This window comes from Pavona decussata, unplaced genomic scaffold (assembly GCF_977016875.1).
Source record: "Pavona decussata unplaced genomic scaffold, jaPavDecu1.1 SCAFFOLD_298, whole genome shotgun sequence".
NCBI classification, from domain to species: Eukaryota; Metazoa; Cnidaria; class Anthozoa; order Scleractinia; family Agariciidae; genus Pavona; species Pavona decussata.
Window position 1 is genome coordinate 180,086 of NW_028145695.1, and position 21,617 is coordinate 201,702.

General features: G+C 37.7%; 1 protein-coding gene across 1 annotated transcript in view; it reads left to right on the top strand.

The window, feature by feature from the left end:
- LOC146454892 (uncharacterized) overlaps nt 1-21,617 on the top strand; it is a 128,454-nt gene that overhangs the window by 28,205 nt on the left and 78,632 nt on the right. Inside the window, exons 2-4 of the mRNA XM_085094972.1 lie at nt 8,959-9,192; nt 10,449-10,575; nt 11,238-11,309. Of these exons, the coding sequence (XP_084951098.1) occupies nt 9,051-9,192; nt 10,449-10,575; nt 11,238-11,309 (341 nt within the window). The 5' untranslated portion in view covers nt 8,959-9,050. The remainder of the gene's footprint in view (nt 1-8,958; nt 9,193-10,448; nt 10,576-11,237; nt 11,310-21,617) is intronic.

A 21,617-nucleotide genomic window follows, 5' to 3' on the forward strand; every position in this document is an offset into this window, starting at 1 on the left:
ATCTGCATCTTCCAACATTGTTTGGGGGGGAGGGGGGTGGTACGCTCCAATTGTGACCCCAAAAAGCCAACTTTACTTGGAATACATGATTATTGGACAGGTGTCCCAACTACTTTTGACCTGCATTGTAGGTATGATAAATTGGAGTTATACTTGGCATCGAAAGCTAACCGGCTTAAAAAGATAAGTTTTCAGTGAGGATTTAGAACAATGCAGTGATCTAGATTCTGTATGGCAAGAGGTAAAGCATTCCACAGGGTGGGAGCCGCAGCGACAAAAGACCTACCACCTAGTTATAATCGATACATTTTTTCCTGGAGGGAATTCTCGTAAAATTACATCATTTGATCGTGAGTGATAGGCAGATTGTTTAATTACTGACATTAAATTACTGATATATTGAGGTGACCGACCAAGCAAAGTCTCATCGCAAGGCTGGGAATGTTCTAGGATTACGTAATGTAATTTCCTAAAATAGCTGTGAGGAACACTATAAGAGCAGAAAACGAAACAGCTTTGTCGTTATATTGTTCGCAGCCTTATTGTCGTCGTTTAAGTATAAGTAAGGGTTAGACAATTAACGCGAGTGTTCTATGGGATATAGTGCCTCGAGCATAGATAGCACGCCACGTGGGCGTAGCCCGAGTGGTACTTTTTGGTCAGCGAGTAGACGCCAGGAGTGACTCTGGAGAGTTCGAAATTTTTTTTTTTTTTTGATTGGCTGCTCTGTTTCAGCTTCGTAACGATTTCCATTGTTTTACCGCAGAAATCCTGTGGTAATGAAATTCAAGTACCCCAGAGTCTGTCCTGTTGACCAACCGCTGGCCAAGGAGCCTGAGGACTCTGGGTACGAGATTGATGCGTTCATTGCCTAATCGTGAACATGGTCAAACCATATTTTATGCAGATTCTATTGATGAGCGTATTTTAATTTTGTCATTCACACTTAGAAATCAAGTTGTTTTTTTTTTTTTTTTTTGGATGTCGCTGTAATGTTGGTAGAATTTTATGAATAACAATGCTTCTCTGTATTTGGAGCTTTGTTTATTCTTTGTTGTTTTGATGGCTCATTTGCTCCGGCTATGAGCCGGTATACAGATCTCGAAGAACCTGAGGCCGTCCTTGCCACTCAAGAGTTACTTGTTTATGAGAGCGTAGACATATCCGATTGCTTGGGGGGTAAATTCGATAAAAGTGCATGTTTGCAAAAGCCTGCCACAGTGAACGAAATTGAGCGAAGAGAAAGAGACAGAATTCAAACTCGACAAAGTACCGCGTGGTCGGTAAACGTCTATCGAGTCTGAGATGAATACCGAAGGGAAGCCCTTGGAGTTAAGTATAGGTCCGTTCCAGTTGATTTGGGAACTACCCCTGTGGAAGATGTAAAATTACTGGCTTACAAGATTCCTATTGGAAGTTCTGAGAGGTGATGGCAAGCCGTACCCGTACCCGTGCTCTATATACTCATTAGTATGCTCTATTTTCTTATTAGTATGCTCTATATAGAGCATGCTAATGAGTAGTCATTTTACCCCACAATTTCCCTGTGCTTCAAAGCCCTCGCGTCTTTACATTATTTAAGACAGTTTGTGGGATATAGAGCACACAAATACTGGGCACTGATTGGCTGAGTGGATGTTAACATGTTCTAATGAGAAGTTAGAGCTGAATAGTGGACCGAAAAAATCGTTGAAATCGGGGGATCGGGCAGTGCACGTGGTAATAAAACAAGGCAAATGAAAGAGAACAAACGGTATATCTCGAAGCCACTTTGAGAAGATTTTGTTGTTTACAACAAGCAAGACGCAGGTAAAATGAAAACGTGCGCTTCGGCGAACTTGAGAAACACAACTTTTCTAAATTGCACTGAACACTGAACGCAACTATCACTATGCTAGAATTTAAAAACATTCCTTGCAAAGTGGGAGAACTGATCAATTTAGTACTCGACTTGAGACAATGATAAACAAAACGTTTTACCAAATTTACCCTGTAACACTGCAGGGAAACCCATAAATTTAACGTCAGTGTCATTAAAGCTAAAACAAAATTTACCCTACCCCAAGAAGATTTCATGTCCCTTTCCTTTTCTTTAGGCAAATGTTGAGAGCAGTTTCCGAACATTTTAGTGGGCGATCCCCCAACCCACCCCGCCCTCCCCCTCTCCCCCCTCCACGATAACAAAAAAATCAAATAAAAGATTGCATTATTTGTGAATTAAACTTAAGAGCCATTGTCAGTAACTTTCGAGAATCCGGCGACAGAAGCGAAAATTCGAATTTTTTTTTATTTGCCCCAAAAGACCCTTTTGGTGAACTATTTTCAAAAATAATATTCTAAAGTTCCAGCGAATTTTTTTTCGGCAAAAATTAGGAAAGTTCGAAATCGGCCTCAACGTGCCCGATGGCCCGATTGAAATTATGCAAATTAGTACATTTTCAAAACTCTCGTTCAAGACAAGGCAACGTTTTCTCGAGTTGAAACTTTCACAATCGTTTTTACATCCCTTTTGCTTGCTTCCAAACTATATTTTATCTCGACCTGAACATTCTTTCATTTGAAGTTAGCAACGTAAAGAATACAATGTTTGCTATTTCTTAGATAGGGTGATTTTAGCCATATTTCAGATGACCATATCATCGGGGGTATACGAATATACTGGTAATAAAATAACTGTTTTGAACGGGTAATTTTTCTTATTTATCATGTTAAAATATTTAGTTTGGCCCGTGAAAAGCCAGCGCGCTAGGTCGAGATGTGTGGAATGCACTTTGACACAACTCGCCATTTCAGCACTTCATGTTCCTCCTGTAACTTTGCACGTGTCAATACAGTTCACGGAAGCTTTTAGATAAAAGCCAAGGTCTCTAGTTTCATTTCATGCTTTAATACACGTAAATAACTAGCTTTAAACTTGACAGCTCCCCATATTAGCATTAAGTCATCAAATAATTCGTTTCAGGTGAAATTTTCGAGTTTATATTGAGCCGTTCAAGTGAGATGAAAGAGCCGTTCCCAGGGAAACAACTTGAAATCAGTGAAATTAATACCCTTTCTCTCAAATCATGCTACACTTCCAAACTACCGTTATTTTTAAGCTAGAAAGTGTAAATGCTCCCTTTTTGCGTGACCTAAAACAGAATTTGCCTTAAATATTACGAATAAAGTCCACTGTAATAAAAAACTGAAAAAATCGCGCACCGACGTAAATGTAAACATCAGCCGTTTCTCAACTCGCCACATGGGTGAAACGCGTCCGTTGTTTTACCTCTGTATACATTTATGACCAGAAAGTAGAAACAAAAATTCTTCTCTATGCCCATCTATATAAAAACACTTGCCAACCAAGCTTTTGTTTTTCTGTGTATTTGTCGAAAATACTGAAGAATAGTGCACCATTGTTACTGACTACTTGACTCATTCAATCACAACCGGATAACACGACTGAATACTAGATATAAAAAAATGCTCTTAATTCTCTTCAATCGTTACTCACATTATATCCGGCGATATCACATCCCAGAGGCAAGGCTGAAAGTTGTCTCAAGTTTCGCATATTAAAAATTTAAAGTTTTGAACAACGCGAACAACTTTCATTGCGTGACAAGTGAAATGTGATACGCAAGCGCGCGAAAAGCACAGGAATAAGCTATGTCAACATTTGCGCTTGTGATGACAGTGCGAAAATAATTTTTGAAATTACAAGAAGAAATTAAGATAAGTCAAGGTCTGCAAGGTATATTTGATTGCCGGATTGAAACGAAAATCATGTGTCCCCCGGGGGGGATTTTACCGAATTCTCATTAACAACAACAACAACAACCTTTATTTTCCTCAAAATAAAGCCGAAATTAACTAAAATGAAAAGTAAACAAATCAAGAGCTTTCGAGGTCTCGATGCGGTATTTCAATACTATCCTCAAACAAAAAGCTAATATATTTAGGAGAGTAATGTTTTTCTTTCGCCATGAAACCTCTCCGTGCGGATCGATCAACTCAAAAAATGCGCAATATTTGCAAAATCAATGCAAAAAGGGCGTTCGCTCGCACCTATACAGGCACAAAAGATCCGGCCTATGAAGAAATTCAGGACGAAATAGTGTTGTTGCTAGAAAGGGCAGGTAAAGTGTTTTCATTTGAGTGAAACTAAGAGCATGAAAGAACATTTTATTTCCTTTTCTGATTTTCCCCTATTTTTTTAGAATCGTTGTTCATCATGATCAATGTATGCACTGTGGCTTAACCTAATCCAAATGGAACTCGTAATTAAGTTATATCTTCAACCAATTCCATATAAAGACCACTATAAATTGAATAATCACTAGACTCTGGTACACAGGTTCAAAAAATACTCTCACTGGCCTTTCAAAGGCTGTTTGTGTGGTGGATACTCTGGAGCACGCTAGGAGGATTTAACAAAGACAAAGTCAGACTTGAACAGTGACGGCCCGTAAAAGATAACACCGTCTTTTAGACCGAACACGAACATCTGAGAAATACCAGCCGTGCCCCTTGTCCTTTGACACTAGTGCGCGCGCTAGAAAATAAATTAAGGTTAAACTCTTATCTTAAAATTCGATCAGCTCTACCGTCAGCAATAATGCAGAATAATGTTGTGTATTTCCAGTTAACATTTTATCACCATCATTGACTCATCTCAAACTGACATTAAAGCTACGTTAAATATTTGACTGCAATAGGCCTTATCACGGTTTTCGACGCCATTTTGAAGAGTAGGCAAACAGGCTTGAAATAACAGTGTTTTTATGGAAATTCGAAGTCAAATAATTTTCATAAAATGATAAAACATTGCTGCTGAAAAATTCATGAATTGGAAACTTTTGGCATTAGGAAAAGGATTTTAAGAAAAAAATTGGAGGGATGTAACTGTGCCAGAAAGCGTCCAGTCGTGTTTTGAACTTTCCATACATTTTCCTGTATTTTTTTTCCTGCGAACTATTTTTAGTACTTCAGTTCACGGCTGGTTCGCTTTACAGACAAATGTATGGAAAGTTCAAACATACATTTTCCTGTATTTTTTTCCTGCGAACTATTTTTAGTACTTCAGTTCACGGCTGGTTCGCTTTACAGACAAATGTATGGAAAGTTCAAAACACGACTGGACGCTTTCTGGCACAGTTACATCCCTCCAATTTTTTTTCTTAAAATCCTTTTCCTAATGCCAAAAGTTTCCAATTCATGAATTTTTCAGCAGCAATGTTTTATGAAAATTATTTGACATCGAATTTCTATACAAACACTGTTATTTCAAGTCTGTTTACCTACTCGTCATAATGGCGTCGAAAACCGTGATAAGGCCTATTGTATTTTAACAAGCTAATGCGCCGATCAACTCGAAACTTCAACATCCCCCCCCCCCCCCGGGCAAACCCCGGGCATTTGAACTTTTGAAGATTGGATCGTTCAAATTCCCGCCCCCTCGGGCCAAAATGGTGTTCAAATGCCCTACCTTATCGTCGGATTTGTCTGTCAAATGCCCCTCCTAAAGAACAATCCTTGTCGGCTGCTGTCACGAGTCCCTACAAAAACCACAACTTTAACGTTGAAACTATTAAAAAATGATTGGAAATTGAATTTATTAAGTCGGACAATGTCAATCGGCAAGTGTAAACTGTTCTAACTCCGAAACACGGCAAAGGTTGTTTAACGAGAAATACGTGATAACATATTTAAAATGAGTTAGCCGGCTACGTAGACTGTTCGAGCGACTTGGTATTCTGCAGTTTAAGCCAAAGCGGCGGTTTTTCATTCGACAGTGTTTTTTTTTTCTTTCACTGCTCACTGCTGTTTTATGGCTATTCTAAAAACCTCTGCAGACATAAATGCGGGACAAAGGCGCAGCTTGACTCATTGCATAAAAAATCTACATCGTTTAAAGAAATAGAAATACATCTTAATTAGTTAGCCGGCTAAGTAGAATGTTGTTCAAGTGGCAAGATATTCTGTAATTTAAGCCAAAACGGTTTTTCATTCGATAGTGTTTATTTCTTTCACTATTCACCGCAGGACAAAGCCGCAGCTTGACTCACTTTATAAAAAATCTACATCGTTTATATACAATCTATAAAATAATTAATATTTAAGCACTCTCACTTTTGAAGACCTTTTTTGTAAGCCAATCTCTCACAAAAGCTACATCCCATCCAAACACGTGTTTATAGCTGTTAGCGGCTTCGGCGCCCAAAAGGAGCGATTTGAAACCTGACACTTCAGGTTCAATTTTCCCCACCCCACCCAGGCAAGGTCAAATTCCCCACCCCCGGGAAGGGCTTACTGGTCAAATTCCCCACCCCCGGGCACAGAAAATAGTCAAATGCCCGGGGTTTGCCCGGGGGGGGGGATGTTGAAGTTTCGATTTGATCGGCGCATAACCTGAAAAGAATTATTTTTTTTTTTCGTTCCATTCATGGTAAACGTCCTTATTGCATTGATTAACCGTATAACACATTGCAAATCTTGCGCACCTTTTGAGCTTGATCCACAACTTTTGAGCATTGATCCATGGCGAAAGACAAACTTCACTCTCCTAAGTGTATTAGCTTTTTGTTTGAGGATAGTATTGATATACCGCATTGAGGTTTCAAAAGGTCTTAATTTGTTGACTTGATTTGTAAATTAATTTCGGTTTTACTTTTCCTGTAATGTTATTGATGAGAATCCGACACAGACAATACAGAGTGAATTTCGGAGGAGGAAAACTACATGATTATCGTTTCAGTCCATTAAATATACCTTGCAAACCTTGACTTGTCTCAATTTCATCCTGTAATTTCAAATTATTTTCGCACTGTCATCACTGACAAGCGCAAATATTGACAAAGCTTATTACTGTTCTTTTCGCGCGCTTGCGTATCACATTTTACTTGTCACGCAATGAAAGTTATTCGCGTTCCTGCGTTGTTCAAAACTTTAAATTTCTAATATGCGGAATTTGAGACAACTTTCAGCCTTGCCTCGGGGATGTGACATCGCCGTATATAATGTGAGAAACGATTGCAGAGAAGTAAGAGCATTTCTTTATATCTAGTATTCAGTCGTGTTATCCGGTTGTAATTGAATGAGACAAGTAGTCAGTAACAATGGTGCACTATTCTTCAGTATTTTCGACAAACACACAGAAAAACAAAAGCTTGGTTGGCAAGTGTTTTTATACAGATGGGCATAGAGAAGAATTTTTGTTTCTACTTTCTGGTCATAAATGTTTACAGAGGTAAAACAACGGACGCGTTTCATCCATGTGGCGAGTTGAGAAACGGCTGATGTTTACATTTACGTCGGTGCGCGATTTTTTCAGTTTTTTATTACAGTGGACTTTATTCGTAATATTTAAGGCAAATTCTGTTTTAGGTCACGCAAAAAGGGAGCATTTACACTTTCTAGCTTAAAAATAACGGTAGTTTGGAAGTGTAGCATGATTTGAGAGAAAGGGTATTAATTTCACTGATTTCAAGTTGTTTCCCTGGGAACGGCTCTTTCATCTCACTTGAACGGCTCAATATAAACTCGAAAATTTCACCTGAAACGAATTATTTGATGACTTAATGCTAATATGGGGAGCTGTCAAGTTTAAAGCTAGTTATTTACGTGTATTAAAGCATGAAATGAAACTAGAGACCTTGGCTTTTATCTAAAAGCTTCCGTGAACTGTATTGACACGTGCAAAGTTACAGGAGGAACATGAAGTGCTGAAATGGCGAGTTGTGTCAAAGTGCATTCCACACATCTCGACCTAGCGCGCTGGCTTTTCACGGGCCAAACTAAATATTTTAACATGATAAATAAGAAAAATTACCCGTTCAAAACAGTTATTTCATTACCAGTGTATTCGTATACCCCGATGATATGGTCATCTGAAATATGGCTAAAATCACCCTATCTAAGAAATAGCAAACATTGTATTCTTTACGTTGCTAACTTCAAATGAAAGAATGTTCAGGTCGAGATAAAATATAGTTTGGAAGCAAGCAAAAGGGATGTAAAAACGATTGTGAAAGTTTCAACTCGAGAAAACGTTGCCTTGTCTTGAACGAGAGTTTTGAAAATGTACTAATTTGCATAATTTCAATCGGGCCATCGGGCAGTTGAGGCCGATTTCGAACTTTCCTAATTTTTGCCGAAAAAAAAAAATTCGCTGGAACTTTAGAATATTATTTTTGAAAATAGTTCACCAAAAGGGTCTTTTGGGGCAAATAAAAAAAAATTCGAATTTTCGCTTCTGTCGCCGGATTCTCGAAAGTTACTGACAGCGGCTCTTAAGATGCCGAGCTAACGGGCAACGGGTAATCCCGAGCGTTCAAGAAAGCTGCCCGCTCGGGTAGCTTATCACAGGAGTCTCACATTTTAGCGCATGTGCGTGAATCAAAATATGCTTTTTACTCTTTCTTATCAATTTTATTGCCTTAAAAATCCCACTCACATGTACTTTGTTAATCACATTCTATATAATTAGTGCAAGCAAAATGACTGATGACCAAAATTCACAGAAAATGTTAGTGGATTGTACTCATATTGTCGATAGAATTTAGTGTTGACCCGTAGGGTTTATTCCACGATTAATGTGTTTAAGTTATTTGCATGGGAAATAACGTAATCATATGAAAAAAAAATTGCCACCAGGGTTACCTATTCCATTCCGAATGGTTCATAAACAACGAATTAAATTTAAAGAGGCTTGGTCGTAGCGAGTAAAGGCAAAAATGTGTTTTGATTCCTGGACATGCGCAGAACCGTGAACCCCTCCCTTTTTAAAGGGAGGAGTTGAGACAATTTAACATAAGCCAAGGTTTCTGGGGATATGTTTTTTGCATATCCAGACAGGTATAGCGGCCATGGTATAAAGCCAAATTCCCGTTTACCCTGTAAATTTGCATGTGATAATGACGACACGGGAGTCGTCGAAACGTCATATTCTTTTATCTTCGCCTTAAACTATTTCAGGTAAACCGGAAATAACGATTCCTATTAAAGTGGTGAGAACAGTTCAAGGTCATCTGTTATGGTGTTCAGCTAAAGGGACTGTTCCCATAAAAATGTCGCTACTTCAGAATTCTACAATTTTGGCACAAGGAACAGAGTTTGCCGCTGCCAAAGTCGGGAAGGAAGGGAACGTCACTTGTATGGCGATTAACAAAGCTGCATCAGTATCAATAACGTTTCCTGTTACTGTACCAGGTCTGCCTTTTCTTTTGTGTTGCCTTCTCTTTGTTTTTTTTTTCCTTTGGTAACTAACGTTTAGATTTACACATGACTAATACATATTTAATTGACATTACATTTTCACCTTCATTTTATAAACAATAATATCCATATGAAGATTCCTAGTTTCTTTAACTAGAACACTCTTGAATCTCATTTCAACTTTTGTTTCCTGACCATTTAAGTAAAATAGCTTGGGCTTAGAACAATTAAATCTCCTTCGGAACAAACATTGAGTCAAGTGGACATTCGCGTACCTCACCCACCGATGCTAACAACTTTTTTTAAATGGAGAAAGATTTTTTTCACTTTCGTGACATAAAGGGGGTGGGTTGGTTGCTTACTCGCGAGAAAGCGCTCCACTAAGAGTGTTTTTCTAATAAAATATAATAATAATAATAATAATAATAATAATAATAATAATAATAGTTATAATAATAATAATAATAATAATAATAATAATAATAATAATAATAAAAATAAAAATAATAATAATAATAATAATAATAATAAAAATAATAATAATAATAATAATAATAATAATAATAATAATAATGATAACAATAACAACAATAATAATAATAATAATAATAATAATAACAATAATAATAATAATAATAATAATCGTTAAATTGCATTGCAACAGTTACGTATTTTCCTAAAGACACCTTAGCAGTGATCAGTTTAATTGGCCACTAAGCCTTTAAGGTAGGGTGCCCGTGTGTCTCCCTTGAGAGCATCGGTTTCCTTCTCTGATGAAAAGGATACGCTGTTAATCGCGGAGGAAACATTAATACTATTTATACAAATGCAAAACCGTCATTAGCTCTGCAAAGTGAAATAATAATGTCACTTGAAATCTGGAATAACGTCATGTTTTCCAAATGGCAACCGACTTGAATAAGACAGCTCTCATTTGTCCACCTTAGAAGACCTTACATGAGCGTGTACAGGGATTTGAACTAATTAAATGAAACTAATTTAACTTCAGTGCGCTACATGTACAGTAAGTCAAACCAAATTGCTGCCACATGACGTTTTAGAAGAAGATATGATTAAAGTTGGTGGGTTTCCTTTCGATATTGGAAAGTTTGAAACCAGTGGCGTCCTCCCATCCCGAATAAATAGAAGAAACTTGTTATCGGCAATCCTGGATAAGAGCATCTGATCCAATTCTACATCAGGTCGATCCCAATACAGACGCTAACGTAAAGTTTACTTTTAATCTTCAGATTGCGGAAATCAGTGCTCTGCCGGTGGAAAGATCACAAACAACCAAGTTGAGAATGACTATACATGCATAAATACACCATTGACGGCTGACTTCCTGCAATGCCTTCCAACAACTGCCACAAAGCTGTACGATTTTCCTTTTCTTGTCGAATTACTATCTCCTTACAGGATTTAACAGTTAAATTCTATTTAAGGACGATGCCTACTTTTGTTACTGAGCATACGTTTTGCACATCTGGAGATACTCGAGTTTCGTATGGGTGGTGCCTACTAATACAGGGATATTTTTTGTGCGGTTAAAACCATGCATCCAAAAAAAATGGGGGATGATCATGCTTTTTTAAAGTTAAAAAAAAGTTCCAATTTTGAACAAAACGTCATACATTGCTTTGTATTTACTGTTTTTATAAAATAATTGTTGCTTAATTATCTCTCAAAAAAAAATTGTTTGGTTACCCCAAATTTAATTTTGGATTTCAACAGCCCTTGCTAAGATCTTCTTAAATTTCCCCGCATAGTCATAAACCGCGTAAAAATACTTCCTTATTATTAGTAGGCACCGTCCTTAAAATGAATCTATCTTCAATTCCCTGATAGAATTTTATCAGTCCATCAATAAATTTTTGGGCGGAAAGTATTTTTTATTCTAGCCTTGATTTCCAAATATCCTTTTTTAAAAAATATCTAACTTTGATGTTCCGTGGAGACGGCTCCACTGACATAAAATGACTTCTCATTATTTTGGGAACGCCGTTTTATATGTACAATTTTGGCTTAATTTTTAACAGAATTTTACGCGAGACTGGGATCAAAGATCTACCCATGGGAACATTCCGTCACATGACAGCCCTTAATTATCTGTAAGTAGGTGGAAAAATGGGATCACATAAATTATATTAAAATAAATGAGATAGTATATTTCCAGCCGGGTGAATGAATGAGAATGATGAATTATTCTAGAAAGTGACACAGGCATACTCGGAAAAAAGGAATCCGAGTGCTCCTATCAGGAGTCAAACCTAAAACCTTCCGATTACTAGTTCGAATGCTCTACCACTGAGCTACAGGATACTCGTGGGAGCTAAGGCCGTTAAACTAGGTTCATGGGACAAATATCCTGCATACTGCTAGGATTTGAATGTCAAACATGTGGTATATGTAATAAATGTGATGCAATATATCAAATACGAGAAAGCGTGTTTCATCAGATATCCAAACACTGAGAAGTAGGTTGAAAAAACAAGGCGCAGCCGAGTTTTTTTAAACGACTTCGAGGTGTTTGGATATCTGGTGAAACACAATTTTGAGTGTTTGATATGGCTTCTCAAATGATCAATAATTCTTGGAGAAATTCAAGGCTAAAGCTGGCAAAATTTTATGGTAATTAGGATCACACATCCAAACCACGGTCACGGTAGTGATTTTCTTTGTTTTTGTTTAATGAATCATTAATGAGTTTGAGAAGGTATATTTCCAGCCCGGGCCTGGGATTTCCAGCCTGGTGAATGAATGAGAATGATGCATTATTCTTGAAAGTGACACAGGCATACTCGCATACTATTAGGAGTGAAACCCTCTGTCCCATGAACCTAGTTTAATGGCCTTAGCTCAGTGGTAGAGCATCCAAACTAGTAATCGGAGGGTCTTCGGTTCGACGTCTTATAGGAACACTCTAAAATAATACGTCATTCTCGTGAAATATATTGCAGCTCAGTTTGTCGTTTGTTTCACGATTGAGTCACATACATGTCGATTGCGACGTTTAGACTGCTATACTGCTGGTCTTCATCAGGCGATGGTGTTGACTGATTGCGTAACAGTATAAGTATAGCACCTTGGTTTGGTATACTGTTACGCAATCAGTCAACACCATTGAAAAGTTGATTAGCGAAAAAGTACAAGCATCATTTTACAAATTAAACACTCATAAAGGATCGAACCTAGAAATAGTAGTATTAAGGCTTTACATTCAAAAATCAAAACGTGATTTTGATTTTCATATTTATCAAAAGGAAGAATAACATCAGTGTTGGAATCAAAATTAAAGGGAGTATAAAACCGGAAGTGGTACGACGTTGCTTGGCAGGAACTAAGATTGCTTTTAACCTTCATTCAACCTGGAAATGAAAGTGTGCAAACGTTTTGGAAGGCAGTGATGCCTGCAATAAAGCCTTTAAGAAAGGACTTTTGAGGAAATCTGCTGAATCTGCTAAGGTTTGCATTGACCATTTCGGCCTTCGTTGTTGTAACCACACCCGGTCAATCTGATCTGTTTGAGATTGCAAGATGTCACGCTACGCTATTGATCTCATCAATTTGCAATGACCGCCTATTTCCGTTTGATTTTAGCAATCGTGCATAATACTCCATACAATTCAAAATTTTGCACCTTTCGATCCAAACTTGTTGCTAAACTGAGCTACACAAATAAACTTCACTTACATTGTGTGGTGTTTCATTCGATAGTATTTAACGTTTGGAGTCGGTGCCGCTGATACTCCAAACAAAAAAAGAGTGGAAAAGTAAGCGAGTTTAAAGAAAACATTGGACGCTATCCCATTGGCTACCTTGTGTGCTTCCTATCAGTACGACATGTACATCAAGTATATGATGACAAAAAACATATACAGTCAATAGGTGTTATCAAGCGTTCAATATATACGGGTACTTATCCGTGAAAAAGTGTTTCTTTATTTGAATCAACCAGTGTCCTGGCACAATTTAACTATTGCCTATCCTTATCATGTTATGCTATGATGTTTAAAACGATAGAGTAGCAACCCTGCAGGGCCCGCGGGGCAGTTTTTTTTAAGTGGGGGACCGCTCCACCTCTTCAATTGAAGCGGAGGGATGGGGATAGGGGTGGACTCTAAAAATGGCTAAGTGGCTAAATTGCTAAATGCATCCAACTTTACTTCAAAATCTTAAGAGCTATTGACCGTAAATATCAAAAATCTCACGACAAAGACGAAATTTCAGATTTCATTTTATTTCACCTAAATGTTCCCTTTGGTGAACTATTTTCAAAAATTACAATTAAAAGTTCCATCGCTCTTTCCTTTTTCTAAAAATTAGGAAAGTTGAATTTACGCATTCACGCCCCATTCAGCCCCCCGGAAAAACGGGAAAATCATGCATCTTTAGCAGCCTCGCACATAGCAACGATAACTACTTCCGTTTTTCTATCTCGGCGACAAGTAAATCTCTCTATTATCTCTCTTTTAGTGTAAAAATGAAGTCGCAAGTCATATTTTTAATGTGCTAATTCACTAGTTGAAGACAGCGACCTTCGAGGGTTAGATTTCGAATTGAAATTTAATAGGGCCGATTTCAGAGGCCTATATCTGTACCGGCATATGTTTTCTCGAGCAAATCTATAGGTGAAGTCTAACCTTAATCCTTCCTTTTCACGCTCTCGAAGTGCCTTTTTTGGCCCACTAAAAGCGAAGCATCCAGAAGAAAAAGTGTGCAGGGTATTTTGACTAGTTCGATGGCTCGCTGTCACGATTACCGTCACGCAAATCACATAACTCAGAAACAATCCACTCATCTAAAGTAAACGTTTTTTTGCTCTCAACGACAAATCTCGAAGGCAGGTATTTAATATTTCAGTTCCTTTACAGTACCACGTCATTATTTCAAATTTTGAAAGTAATAAATATTAGAAACCGATCCACCGTGGGACTCGATCTACATGATAAATTTTGCCGACATATTGTAAGCGCCCGTCACAAACGTTTATATCGCACTATACAAACTTCCTGTCAAATCTCACCAAATTAACTATTATACTCTTGCTATCTACATCAAAAAAATATTTCAAAAGATAAATGGCTCATCTTCAAGACATCTACTAGCTTTCTGTGTCGATTTATAGAGTTGAAACACAACAACAACGTATTCACATACCGCACAGGCAATCACGGGTTAATTAAGTTTGTCCGAAAATACAGAAAGAGCTTTGTACTCTACATGCTGTAATTAGTATTTGTTTTATCTACTCAATGACAGAGGGCTTACCTCACTTTCTTAACTGTTTGACTGTAAAGTTATATTATAAAGCGACAAGATTATTTGCATTTCTACTAAAGAATATACTATCCATAATCGAATCCTGAAGGAACTAATTATAGAACAGGAATACTCTGACTGATTGTCTCACCACTAAACAGGAACGTATTCGTTTCCTTTGGTCGATTTTATGACTCTTGAACCCCATTCAACACTGCTGAAAATCCGTTAGTTATGCTTATCTGCAGGTTAAATCAGCACATGGCACGGTCGTTTTCATTTGATGCCGTTTGTGATTAGCGTGACACAAAGATCACTTCCGGTAGCTAACTTTCCTTCCACCAGTGAACTAAACCCTAACTGAAAAATCATTTTTTGAGTTAAAATTCCACGTATCTGTTATTTTATCTTTCATTTTGATGTTTTGTTCTCTTTTTTCCCCTTAATTAAGTTAAGTAAAGTGGTGGTTATGTGGGAGGGGGGGGGGGGGGCAGGGTGGGGCGAGGCGGGGTTGGCTAGGGTATTTTGGAGCACTGCTTTTTTTGCAGTTGCTTGTGGAAAATTGTCGGGTTTGATTTGTTATTTTATTGGCTTTTGTTTGTTCTTTTGTTATTGGAGAATTTAGGGCAAAAAATTGAGTAACAATTCGATTGGAAGGGGATGGGGGTCATAGTTGTGGGCATATTTGGCAATTGGTCTTGAATGACTGAAATGTATCTCGTTTTAGCAAGTCATGAACAGCTCAGGAGCCAAGGAACAGTGAAATAAAATAAACCTTTGTTTAGTTGAGCACTTAGCAACTTCTTAAAGTTTATAGGAGCTTTTGGAGCAACTTAATATGAACAACGTTTTTAGTAATTTCGAGCATCTGTTTTAAACTGACCGATTCTTGTGATGGTCTCCAATTCTTGATTAAATGGAAACCTTAAAACTCAGTCTCTATTTGAACTGAAAAATTAACTTAAGGAGGCGGTCGAAACGGGGAATGGGGGGTGTTGGTGGTGGGTATTTATGTATTGATAACTTTCAAGACCGCAAATATCCGAAAGTGGTACGTAGCTAAGGAAATGAGGCGTCTGGTGTTCTGAATGAGAAACTTCTCTTTAAAACTTCGGAATTTCTCACAGCGCAGCAAACCAGTTCCTTCTTTTTGCGTCTTGCTTGCCACAAAAACCCGCGAGGGTATAAATATCATCCCGTGGATGACGACATCCAGAAATCTCAAGAAGAAGCAAATAGAGCGTTACGTGACGAGACACAGAACGGCTGCGAGGCCCGGCAAGAGATCCTTTCACGGCTCTTGCTTGAACAACCATAGAAAATGACCAGGGTAGTATCTGCGCCATGGTGAAGAACGGCACAGGCCTGGAACTGACTTGGAAATCTTCAGTTACGTATCAGAGAACTTCGAACTAGAGACTTCAATACGAAACTCGGAAAGAAACTCAAAATTCTTCCATTAATAAGGGTCAATAAGAAGAAACACCCGCTTATATTCCCCCCTCCAACCTTAGTTCCCATTACTTCCGTTTACTGAGCCCGTAATTAAAGGAACAAAAAAAGAGAACAGGAGATCAAAATGAAAGATAAAATAACAGGTACGACATCATGCGTGGATTTTTAAACTCAAAAACTGTTTTTCAGTTAGGGTTTAGTTCACTGGTGGAAGGAAACTTAGCTTAGTTTAGTTGTATTCCCCCGCGCTACCGGAAGTGATCTTTGTGTCACGCTAATCACAAACGGCATCAAATGAAAACGACCGTGCCATGTGCTGATTTAACCTGCAGATAAGCATAACTAACGGATTTTCAGCAGTGTTGAATGGGGTTCAAGAGTCATAAAATCGACCAAAGGAAACGAATACGTTCCTGTTTAGTGGTGAGACAATCAGTCAGATAGATAGATAGATAGATAGATAGATAGATAGATAGATAGATAGATAGATAGATAGATAGATAGATAGATAGATAGTTTAATAATCAATACATGGCAGCCCGAAGGCTGAATTGCGTATTTACAATTAATAAAATCAATAAAAAGTACGTATCAAACTAGGTACAATAAATAAAGATATAAAAAATATGATAAAAAGGGAAACTAAGAATCTATATATATACATTATCAATACAGGATCTAATAATAAAACTATTTCTAAAACGATCTGTCTTGCATTTGGGTACGGTAAAACGCCTGTTGCACCTTAGAGTGTAACGTGACGGTCCACTAAATGGTATTAACCAGTTCAGACGGTGTTCTGGGTCCTTAATAATGGTGTCAAAAGCATTAGTGCATAGCCCCGTGATGAAATCTGCAATGGGGACAGAGTATTCCTGTTCTATAATTAGTTCCTTCAGGATTCGATTATGGATAGTATATTCTTTAGTAGAAATGCAAATAATCTTGTCGCTTTATAATATAACTTTACAGTCAAACAGTTAAGAAAGTGAGGTAAGCCCTCTGTCATTGAGTAGATAAAACAAATACTAATTACAGCATGTAGAGTACAAAGCTCTTTTTGTATTTTCGGATAAAATTAATTAACCCGTGATTGCCTGTGCGGGATGTGAATACGTTGTTGTTGTGTTTCAACTCTATAAATCGACACAGAAAGCTAGTAGATGTCTTGAAGATGAGCCATTTATCTTTTGAAAATTTTTTCGATGTAGATAGCAAGAGTATAATAGTTAATTTGGTGAGATTTGACAGGAAGTTTGTCAGTAGTGCGATATAAACGTTTGTGACGGGCGCTTAAAATATGTCGGCAAAATTTATCATGTAGATCGACTCCCACGGTGGATCAGTTTCTAATATTTATTACTTTCAAAATTTGAAATAATGACGTGGTATTGTAAAGGAACTGAAATATTAAATACCTGCCTTCGAGATTTGTCGTTGAGAGCAAAAAAACGTAAACTTTAGATGAGTGCATGGTTTTAGTTATGTGATTTGCGTGACGGTAATCGTGACAGCGAGCCATCGAACTAGTCAAAATACCCTGCACACTTTTTCTTCTGGATGCTTCGCTTTTAGTGGGCCAAAAAAGGCACTTTGAGAGCGTGAAAAGGAAGGATTAAGGTTAGACTTCACCTATAGATTTGCTCCAGAAAACATATGCCGGTACAGATATAGGCCTCTGAAATCGGCCCTAATTTCAATTCGAAATCTAACCCTCCAAGGTCGCTGTCTTCAACTAGTGAATTAGCACATTAAAAATATGACTTGCGACTTCAGTTTTACACTAAACGAGAGATAATAGAAAGATTTACTTGCAGCCGAGATAGAAAAACGGGAGTAGTTATCGTTGCTGTGTGCGAGGCTGCTAAAGATGCACGATTTTCGCGTTTTTCCGGGGGGCGGAATCGGGCGTGAATCCGTAAATTCAACTTTTCTAATTTTTAGAAAAAGGAAAGAGCGATGGAACTTTTAATTGTAATTTTTGAAAATAGTTCACCAAAGGGAACATTTAGGTGAAATAAAATGAAATCTGAAATTTCGTCTTTGTCGTGGGATTTTTGATATTTATAGTCAGTAGCTCTTAACATATTGTATTAATCCAGAGGTTAATAAGATATATTTTAGCCGTAAAATGCAATTAACCTGGTGCCGACTGGATTTTATTTAATACAGTTACAACTCACCATTCAAGCATTTAGTTTAACAAACGAGATGGTGACAAGAGAAACTGTGCAACCATGCACACTTAACAGACTCTGTGAGAAAAGGCAACATTATAACCTTGGCGTGATTTATTTGCTTATTGTCATGAAATCGGGTTGTTTTTTTTTTTTAATGCGCCGAAATTTCTTTTCCGATTATCGTTACGATCAGCAAATTCATTTTCCACGTTGTCAAGGAAAAGTTTGTCTGTTCTGTCTTTGTGGGTGTTTAGTAATGTCAGATTACCAAACCTTTCTTGAGACATTGTTTAGCGGAGCCATGTTTTAACCTTCGAGCCGCTGAAAAAGATCTTTCCCCTGCTGCACTGGTTGAAGTAGCCTGCGAACGCAGCCGTATTTCCGGCAAACGACAGCCAAAAATAAGGCTGCGTTCGCAGGATGTGGTTGCGGGAATACCAGCAGAAGCTTGAGGATCGTGACAACTTCAGTTTTCATGCTTTTCTGAGGTTCCTGCAACTCCTTCATTTCGTCTAGAATGTCATCGAAACATTAAAAACTTCCAGCCATGGGCTTTCAACGCGTCAGAGACTACATCATAAGCATAATTCGTTTAAAGAATTGTAGCTGCGTGGAGTAGTCTTCAGATTTAAGAACTTTGACAAAAAAAAGACTGCATTGTTGCATATGTTACATACATGACATAGCCTGGCTGGTTAAAACGCAGGTCAATGGCATTCACTATCAAGTCAGTATATCCACCTGTAACAGCACGATCCAGGGATGTTGTAGGATATTATGTTGTTCCAGTCCTGATGTCTATTACTATTATTATTATTATTATTATTATTATTATTATTATTATTATTATTATTATTATTATTATTATTATTATTATTATTATTATTATTATTATTACTATTTTACAGAAAGTGGGGGGCCCTGGCCTCCCCGACCCCTCCCCCCTGCGCGGGCCCTGACTAATTGCCGCCGCTTCTAAAGCTGTTGGTAAGGTGTATTACGAGAGCCAGGAAACGTGAAATGAAAACTTTCCCTATTAAATGCGATGTAACAACTACCATGGCCTCCATATCACCTAATATGTATGGCGTTTAAATCATTTGCTTGGATGCATGAAATAATGCGCAATTTATGGGGTAAGATTCTGCCTCAACTGGAAACAGCCAAATTTAACAAATTTCATTAATTTCGTTCCTTCTCAATCAATCGTAACCAATTTTAAATGTTCAGCAAGGAAGATATTAAAATAACTTCTCACAATCAATAGTACAACTTATCAAAAATACCAAATAACAGTAAACAGCATGAAACAGAGGCACTCAAAGTTTTCTTCGGCAAAAAGTCACCTCAACATTTTGTAACACTGGAAAACTAATTAGTTTTGTTATCGGGGGAGGAAGGGAAGAGGGGGTGCAAAAAGGTTGTTAGGAATGGGAAAAAAGACAGCTAGAATTTTCGTAAAGCCAGCAACAGCTAGTAAATTCAGGGAATAAGAATCTTTCTGAAACTTTCTTTACATTTAAGTTTTCAGTAAAGCATCAGAACAGACGAAAATGCATTAGCTTATACAAAAATGTCCTTAACAGGCCACACAACTAACTACGAGCACGAGAGAAAACATTTTTAAAAGTGTTGTTCTCGGTAAGAGCTCCATTTGAGCCTCACGTAAAACTGCTTGATTTTTGCTTTCCAAATGGGAAATTGTTCACATTCTATTGGGATTCCACAAAGAATAATTGCGTTGCAAAATTGCAGTAAGTAAAACCCACAAACCACAAAAAAGCCACACTATAAGCAGTTGTATTTTTCTTAGAAAATAATGGAGTATATAATGCCAGGATACAAAAGGCGCACTCTTTAAGAAGCGATCGACGACGCTGCGAGAAACGCGGAAGGAAACACCTCCTCAGGTCCCTCCGTTGTTACTCAGACCTTTCAGTTTTCTCCGTTTTCACTCAAATATCACTCATTCGACAATTCTTCATTCCCCGTGGTACACGTTATCATTACCTCTTTATAAAACTAATGCTATGTAAGTAGCCTTTCAAATGAGAAAATATAATCAAAGGTGAGCAGACGAAAACCGAAAGTTGTGTTATCCTCACCGAAGCTTCGTATTTAATATTTTTTCTCGATCTCTTAAATGAAACGTAGGTCGGCGGATATTACAAATGCATGAGATCAAATAGCGTAGCTTGACTTCGTGCAGAATAAGTTTGCTCTTAACAAAGTCGAACCGGTCAAGGATTGGGAGATTGGGCATACCATAACGAAACTGCTAAGGATTATCTGGACAAAGATCTCCGTGTACAGTTTATTCATACACATTTACGTTTCTTGTGTACAAGTAAATGTGACAAAATGCGCTCAATTAGCATCACTGGGTTCCACGAGCTTCCCTGCTTTTCTGCTTCAGGCTAAAAAAAAAAAAAAAAAGAAAAGAAAAATAAACAATAACAAGAAAACAATCAGACACTCCCAGGCCGCAATCACAACATTTTACCCTCCCTTCCCATACTTATATTTTTGTCCTGTGCCTTTTCAACTTTTATTATTTCCATAAATAAAACAATAAAAATACCGTATTTTCTCGATTAAACGCCGGCTTCGTATAAACGCCGGGTCAAAACTGCCGATTTTTAAATAAACGCCGGGTGCGTTTAATCGGGCCCCCGGCGTTTGTTCGGGGTCCCGGCGTGTATTGGGATGTAATTAAAACTTAAATAATCAGTTTGCACACATTGGCTGACACAAACGAGAAGGACGTTGGCGAGATTACCGTTTATAAACTTAAAACTTTGTACTTATATCATTTACTTGCTCCTACATCATTCATGTATTGTTAATGTGCTCTTTGTTAGTGATACAAATCTTGATTGCCACATGGTGCACGTGCCGTACGTACGGTACCATAATACTGTAACTTCGGGTAATCCAGGGGAAAATTGTCCAGCACTGACAAACTGCCCCTAGGTTTCCAAGGATCGGTAATAATAAATCAAGGTGGAAAAATGGCTGAAAATCGCAGTTCATTAATAAACGCCGGACCCCAATTAAACGCCGGCCTCGAAAAAATGCCGGGTCAAAATTGCCGACTTTTAAATAAACGCCGGGGGCGTTTAATCGAGAAAATACGTACGAAGTTAATTTTTGATACTGCTTCTTATAAATATGACCATTTATAAATGTTAAGTAGCTTTTTCCAATTATCAATGTAACTTTCATCAAGTTCTAGACAACTAAAGTCGGAAAAAAACAATGTTATTTTAATTTTGATCACAGGTCAGAAAAAAAGTGAAACTTGAAATTTGACTTTAAAAATTATTTTTCTGAAAATTGAAAATTAAAAATCAAGATTTGTATTTTTAAAGGGAAACTTTTGATTTTAATGAAAATTGAACGGATGGAAGGTTTACGGTCCGGACAGCGCACTTCTGGTAGCAATAAACGTCATCACCATAAAGGACGCCAAGGCCTACTGTGGAAATTTAAGTCGCCTAAAATCCCCGGGGAAGGGGGAAA